This window comes from Quercus lobata, chromosome 5 (genome assembly GCF_001633185.2).
Source record: "Quercus lobata isolate SW786 chromosome 5, ValleyOak3.0 Primary Assembly, whole genome shotgun sequence".
Lineage (NCBI taxonomy): Eukaryota > Viridiplantae > Streptophyta > Magnoliopsida > Fagales > Fagaceae > Quercus > Quercus lobata.
In genome coordinates this window covers 3462477-3469570 of record NC_044908.1, presented here as the reverse complement: position 1 = coordinate 3469570, position 7094 = coordinate 3462477, and the positions used below count along the sequence as shown (strand labels likewise).

The 7094-nt window shown below is 33.1% G+C and overlaps 1 protein-coding gene across 1 annotated transcript; it reads right to left on the bottom strand.

Moving 5' to 3' along the window:
• Nucleotides 1-318: 318 nt before the first annotated feature.
• On the bottom strand, nt 319-5835 carry LOC115992682 (tetraketide alpha-pyrone reductase 1-like). Its single transcript, XM_031116908.1, has 6 exons — nt 5703-5835; nt 3290-3459; nt 2374-2565; nt 1862-2024; nt 894-1080; nt 319-659 (listed from the first exon to the last, which is right to left on the bottom strand). Exons 1-6 carry the CDS (start codon nt 5818-5820, stop codon nt 515-517), a joined length of 975 nt encoding a protein of 324 aa, XP_030972768.1. The 5' UTR covers nt 5821-5835; the 3' UTR covers nt 319-514.
• Nucleotides 5836-7094: the final 1259 nt, after the last annotated feature.

Here is a 7094-nt window from a genome sequence, read left to right as displayed (position 1 = left end):
AAGAAAATAGGAAAAAAAAACTTTTTTGAAATGTGTTTGGTTGGGTGGGGAGAAAGGGGAATAAATGGTGAGGTCCGGGTGTCTTCTCCCTAAGCCCATCAAAAAGTTCTCTCCAAAATGGAGAGAAAATGTTTGGACAAAAAACTCCCATCTGATAACTTTTTTTTTTTTTTTGAGAGTCCTCTCTACTAACATGTTAGGTACTCTTCACGGTCTCTGTGGCCCTGTGGGTCACAATGAAGAAGAAACAACAAAGGCTCCAGAAAGATCAAACCACGAAGCCTAAACCCAAACAACGAAGATCAAATCCAAACTGCAAAGATCAAATCCAATGTCTCATTTTTGATTGAGTGAAACTTGATTTATAAGTTGTGTAGCTAAATATTTCCAAAAGCATTACAGTTTATAAATCTTAATACAATGGGAGCATTCAATCCCAACAAACACTGGTCAAGATGAGCAATACACAATTTATTTGTACTTATTAGCATCACTTCCCTTTTAATAACATAATTCAAATAGTGATGATGCCGTTCTCCTTAAAGCTTTCAACAGTGTCCCTAACACTCACTTCCCAAGGAATGAAGTTAATACCCAAACTTTTGGCCTTGTCTTGGGATATCTTGTATAATGGCTGCAAAGGCTTGTCATCTTCACTTCTGCAAAAAATGAAAGATAAAATTGACTCTTCTTCAACTTTTGTGATGTGTAAGAACAATTACTATGGGTGACAAAAGCAAATTCTTAAAAGAAAAATTTATTTGACGAAAGAAAATTATTAATTGAACTAATCATTTAGTTAAATGAAGCATGTATTCCACTTGAGTCATACTTGTCAGTTACAAAATGGCACCAATAAGGGACATTCAATATCATGCAAATAAATAAGTCACTTTTCAGGAAGCCGCAAACTAGGGTAAAATTTGCGCAATATCTTGAAAACTTCAGAATAGTGTGTAACTCCTCCAACTATACAATATCTCCCACTAGCAGCAGGATTCTCAAATGCCTGAATATGTGCATTTGCAACATCTCTAATATCAACAAGCATGTATATTCCATCAGGGAATATTTGAGTTCCTGCACAAACGAAGGAGTGAACAAGTTAATCAATAGCATTATATGGAATGATGTAGCTAGAGAGAGTAAATTTCAATAGGCCAAATATGGTTAAACACAAAATTTTCATTTTGATCAGTTGACCATTTTATCAAAAGAATATGCTTGGAGATCATTGTTGAAACAGTTCACCTTATATAGCAAGTATACCCTGCATTCAGCAGATGCTGATTATCGTCCTCAAATTGTACAAGATATATATAAGTTATAAAGCATATTCTCAAGCTGTGTATGTTGAGATAGAAGCTTTTTTTATCCAGAAGCTTTTTTTATCCATGGAACATAGGTTGAACCACAACCTATACATTTTAGGTGGCATTAGTGGGCTTGGCACTTGCAAATCAAGGTCAAGTTTAAAACCTCCTTGTTTTCAAATGAACTCTAAGTAAAAGAGAAATTTTTACATTCCATGTTAAAAGGACTAGAATTAAGTAAAGCCTTGTGTGAGAAAGAGGACAAGTAATTTCTAGAGAAGGAGTAAGTCTCATAAAACGGTCACTTATCACTCAAAATACCTAGTAAGTTCTAATGTTAGATCAATGCTCATAGACTCAATAGTATTCTAAAAAGTTGTAGCACTCACAATTTACTGGAATAGGCCTATATACACCTATCACACTTCATCCACTAAACCAGTTATGACTTTAATTTGTCATATGATATGCTAATCATACTTGAATATTTAGAATTTATGTAGAAAGAAACACAATACACGTAGTCCTCATTGGTTGCAAAAGAGTACCATGTATGATCTTCAGAAACCCCTCAAGACTAGAAGTAAGAGTTGGCTGAATGAGTGGACCAATTACAAAGCCTGGATTTATTGTTACCAAGTCTATACCATTCTCTTTAGCAAATGTCCAAGCAGCCTCCTCAGCCAAGGTCTTTGCAATCATATACCATTGCTGAAAAAACCCCAACTATTAAATGGGAACATTTCTTGGTCAAAAAGGAATCAAATGTAGGACCAAAAAAATATATATTTAATATGTCTATGATTTGATTAAGAGCAGCATGGAAATCTATAAAATTTATGTTTACGTTTGGAAACATCGAAATCTATAAATTCAACATATATCTGATTCTAGAACATGAAATAATTACTAGGTACTATAATTACATTAAATATATATATATATATATATATATATATATATATATATATATATTTATATCTTGAGAAAAGTGAATTACAAGAAATAGTAAAAAGAGCCTAGATGCTGACATGGATTTCTTATAAGGAAATACACACACCTTCAACTCCTCACAAGCAACTGGATCCGAAAACCACGTCTCGTCAATAACCACATCAGGGGTCAGTGGTTTTTTGTTGACCATAACTGCAGCCATAGAAGATGTTACAATCACCCTCTTGATAGAATGAACTTTTGCACATGATCGAAGAACGTTAAGTGTGCCCTTCACTGCTGGATCAATTAATTCTGACTGAAATATAAAAAAAGGTGAAAGTAGGTCCCATAAGAATAAATTTATGAAAAATATTGGATAAACTGAATACATTTCATTTGACAAGTTTATCATGTAACAATATTGTTATTGTGTCACTTTGTAGAATTTCTCTAATGTCTTTGTGAATAATTTCTAGAAACAATCTAGCAATTAAATCTAAAAACAGTACTTTCAAAATTTTCCAGTTGCAACAATGTTGAAAGCATGAAACATCCTGTTTCTTTGAGCTGCAGTTAGAATACAAATTGATAATTTTTTAGGAAGGCATTGACTTTGGTATCCTTCTTAGGAGTGGAGGAGTCCTTTAGCAAATAGAAGTAGTTCTTTGACAATACTTATGATCAGCCAAAAAAAAAAAAAAAAAAAAAAAAAAAAAAAAAAAAAGAAGAAGAGAAGAATCCCCTCCAAAGTCCCTGCATTAGAGAAACCTACACTAAAAACAATTTTCTTCAATGTCCTCTCTACTTCTAGATTAAGACTTGAGAATGCTTCCCTAAAATGTTAAGTGCTTATTTTTGTTGCTCAATTTTCCCCGTTTCACTATATTGTTTTAACGTATTGAACATATAAGAATCAGATGTTGCTAAAACAGTTTAGCTGGTATGAGATCCTTAAATTATTCACCATATTGACAGAAAAATGATCACAGTGTATTGATTATGCATTACACAAAGGCAATAAATAACAATACAGGATGAACCTGTGGGTCACTGGCAGTGAGAATAACGGGGGATGCTGTGTGAAAAACACCTTGGCATCCATCAACAGCAGAATCAAAAGATCCTTCTTCTAGTAAATCTGCTTTGAATAACTGAAGTCTTACTTTAGCCCCATCAAGTGAAAGTAAATGCTCTGTTTTCTTCAGATCATCTGTGGAATATATATGCATAAATTCCAATTGCAAGGCTAAATTATTAGTAGCAATGACTGCATGAAAAATAAAGGCAAGAAAGAAAAATGTGAAGTTAAAAGCACTATGTGCTTGCTATAGGGAATTTCAAAACTCTGCCTTAAACAGAGGCTTATGCTTGGGGTGCGGTATTTCTACAAAAGTTCTTGATAACTGATAAGAGCGCTTGAGCAGGGAATTTATCAGTGGTTTGTTTTGAAGATGTTCTATTTTCTTATGTTGCAGAACTTGAGTGTGTTTGCTGTTGGTGGAGTGGGGTAGTACTCTCTCAATGATATTTGTATGTGTTTCTGGAAAGATTTAAGTTAGTCCTTTGGTTAGTGATTAGAGCTAAGCTGTGTGGTTTTGTACTTTGTTACTTGTTAATAATATATCTCATTCACAATTATTAAAAAAAAAAAAAAAATGTAAAGAATAAGTGTGCCTACAATGCAATATGATTGTGAGCAAGCCTATCCACGGGTTGGTCCGGGTCAGGTTTGTGCCTAACCTGGAATTGACCTGACCAGATCAGGTGATCAAAATTTCAACTTGCCGCCGACCAAAGTGGTTGATTAGATTAGACAGGTCGAAGCTTCCACGGATGTCGGGTGGATTGGTTAGGGTTGATTATCTAGAAAACAACAAGAATCCGGCCAAGAAAAGATGAAAAACAGCAGAAATCCGACAAGAAAATTTTGAAAAATGACTAAAATCCGACCAGATCTTGCCAGATCCAGTGAGATCTCTGCTGTTTTCGACAAGATCTCAACTAGGTCTTCCTGAAAAAATCCCAACATACGTTAGATCTACACTTTCTCACTGGAAAAATAAATGGGTCGATCGAATCGAGTTTCTCGGATTTGAGAGGAGGAGATCCGATATCTGACCCACTGATCTCGGTTTTTGGAGAATGAAATCCGTTGTCGATCGCCGGAGCAGTCAGTTTGGTCGGCGGCAGGTTGGGTTCGGTCAGCAGCGAGTGGGTCGAGTCTGGTGAGTCCTTGGACAACCCTAATTGTGAGTTTGTGACCAAACCATGTAAAAAATCTACTATTATATCCTATACCATTTCTTCTACTTTCCACCATTCATGATCAACTACATCAGAGTTGTAACAAAAGTTCATATCCATAGACTGTCTCATCCTATATGATATCATTTAGTATGACAATTCGTTTATCCAACACACAATTGTGAATAGTTGATGCACCACCACTTGTGTGCACTTCATGTGCACAGATTCACTATGGTCACATGATAAGCAAGTTACAAAATTTTCAAAAAATTAAATACTTCCATGTATCATTTTTCATAGTGGATCTATGTAGACAATTTATTACTCACTTTTGGCCCCAAAATGAAGTGGGTGGGATCGTTTACCACAACCTTTATGGGTGTGCATGAGTAGCTCCCATTCCAAGGAAGCAATCCTATAATTGAATAAAGCATGATCGGCTTGTTGTGTATAAAACTTACCCCAATCAAATGAAGTATAAGTAAATTCGGTTTTTCTTAAATTGTATTACATATATCAATGTCATGTCTAAGATGAGTCAGGCCAGGCCTGGTTGGGTTAACGCTAAGAACCAAACTATATTCAATGTCCCATTTTAGCTAAGGTAAATTACAACATAGATAACCATATTGATAGGTATGCGCATAGTTTACAGATACTAGGAAAAAGGATTATCTCATTTCAAATTTTGTTCACTTCGATCTCAAAATTAGATTTTGTAAGCCTAGAACAAAAAAATTGTACAATTCTGACACCCCATTTAAATAATATAACAGCCCATATATTGGTAGATAAAATAAATAAATAAAAAGGCTAAAATGCAAATTACATCCTTAGATTTGATTAAAATTCGTTTAAGTCCTATAATTTTATTTTCTTTCGATATTCTTTAAGTTTCAAATTTATTTAATTCAGTCCTTCCATTCAATTCCATTTAAAAAATTGAGGTTAAATATGCAATTAAAATGAAAAAACATTTTTTGAAAAAAAATTTATCACATAAAAAATCTATATATTTTTTAACAATATTAATCAGGAAACTAAAAAACTCAAGTAAAAATACCCTTATCAATTTATTTAAATTTCATTCAAACTTAGAATGTGTCATTTACAATTTAGCCAAAAAGAAAAATTAAAAAAGTGCATGCAGTTTCAGTTCATAGTAACAGGTTGATACAAATTGGAGAGAGAGAGAGAGGCACTGACTTGTATCACGAACTGTAGCTTTTACAGTGTACCCACATTGGAGCAGGTGCTTGACAAGCCATGATGCTATGTAACCCGAAGCTCCAGTCACACACACCACCTTCTCCTCTCCACTCATCGTCTCTGTGACTCTCTCTCTCTCTATCTCTCTCTGTGAATCTGTGTGTTTTAGTGTGAAGCTATTGACTCGGTTGTGTGTGTCAGTGTGTGTTGGTGCTTTTATGGTGAGGAGTGATAGCAGGTATAGTGTTTGTCCGAGTCAGGACCGAACGATGGAGAAAATACAAAGTTTTCTGATGCATGCATCTTCCCACCCATACACGAGTAAGTCTCAAACTTGTATAGTTCATTCTTAGGTGTAAAGATGCATGTATTTGAAATACCTAAGATGAGCAGCCTTTTTTTTGTTGTTATTAGGAAACATGAGTGGCTATACTCTGTAGTAAATGATTGAAGTTTTCTTTTTTTTTTTTTTTTTTTAGCAAAATGATTGAAGTTACTTGTGCCTAGAAAGTCCAACTACAAGGAAAAGATATCTGACATTGGCCCCATAGAAATGAGTGTTATTTTTTTTTTTAATGGTACCTAGAAATGAGTGTTAATACTTATACTGTAAGGCTCCTGTATGCCGACACTAATTCATTAGAAACTTTTTATAAGAAATTAAAAAATTTATCAAAAAGGTTGATCAATTTATTATATTTTATAAAAAATTTACTAAAATAATTTATTAATATTTGTCTTAAAGGTGTATATTAGTAAAATCTATATTTTAACTTTATTGTTTTTGTAAATTACTTTGATCAGTTTTACAGAACTGTAGCGCCTATAATTTTTTTTTCTTTTTAAATTTTATTGAAAAAAATAGTTAAAATGTTATATTCAATTCAAAAAAGCTACTCCAAATTGATAAAAGCTAATTAGGAGAATATCCAATAGCATCTATCTCCCCTCCCTGTGCATTTGTTTTTAGAAATACTTTCATCACATCTTTTTTGAAATAATACATTTTACGATATTTTCACACAATAAATATTGAATATCAAGTTGTTACAGATTATTATTGATAAATAAAAAAGTAGTTTTGATAAGTTTAAATTAAAACTAATATCTTATTACCTATCATTTATTGTAAAAATATTGTCGGCCTAACTCTTTTTTTTTTTTTTTACAAAGTTATAAACCAAAACCTTATTCCAATTAGCCTCTATTAGAACTTTTAAGTCTTATTTTATAAGACCCTCTTAAAATTAAAATTAACTACAATAACTCCCAGAGTGAGGAAAAAAGATAGTATGCATTTGGGGTGATAGATGTATATGTATTTGAAACATGGTAGTGAAATTCACTATAGCTCTCTAATAAATTATTTTGTCATTTTCCTTCCAAATC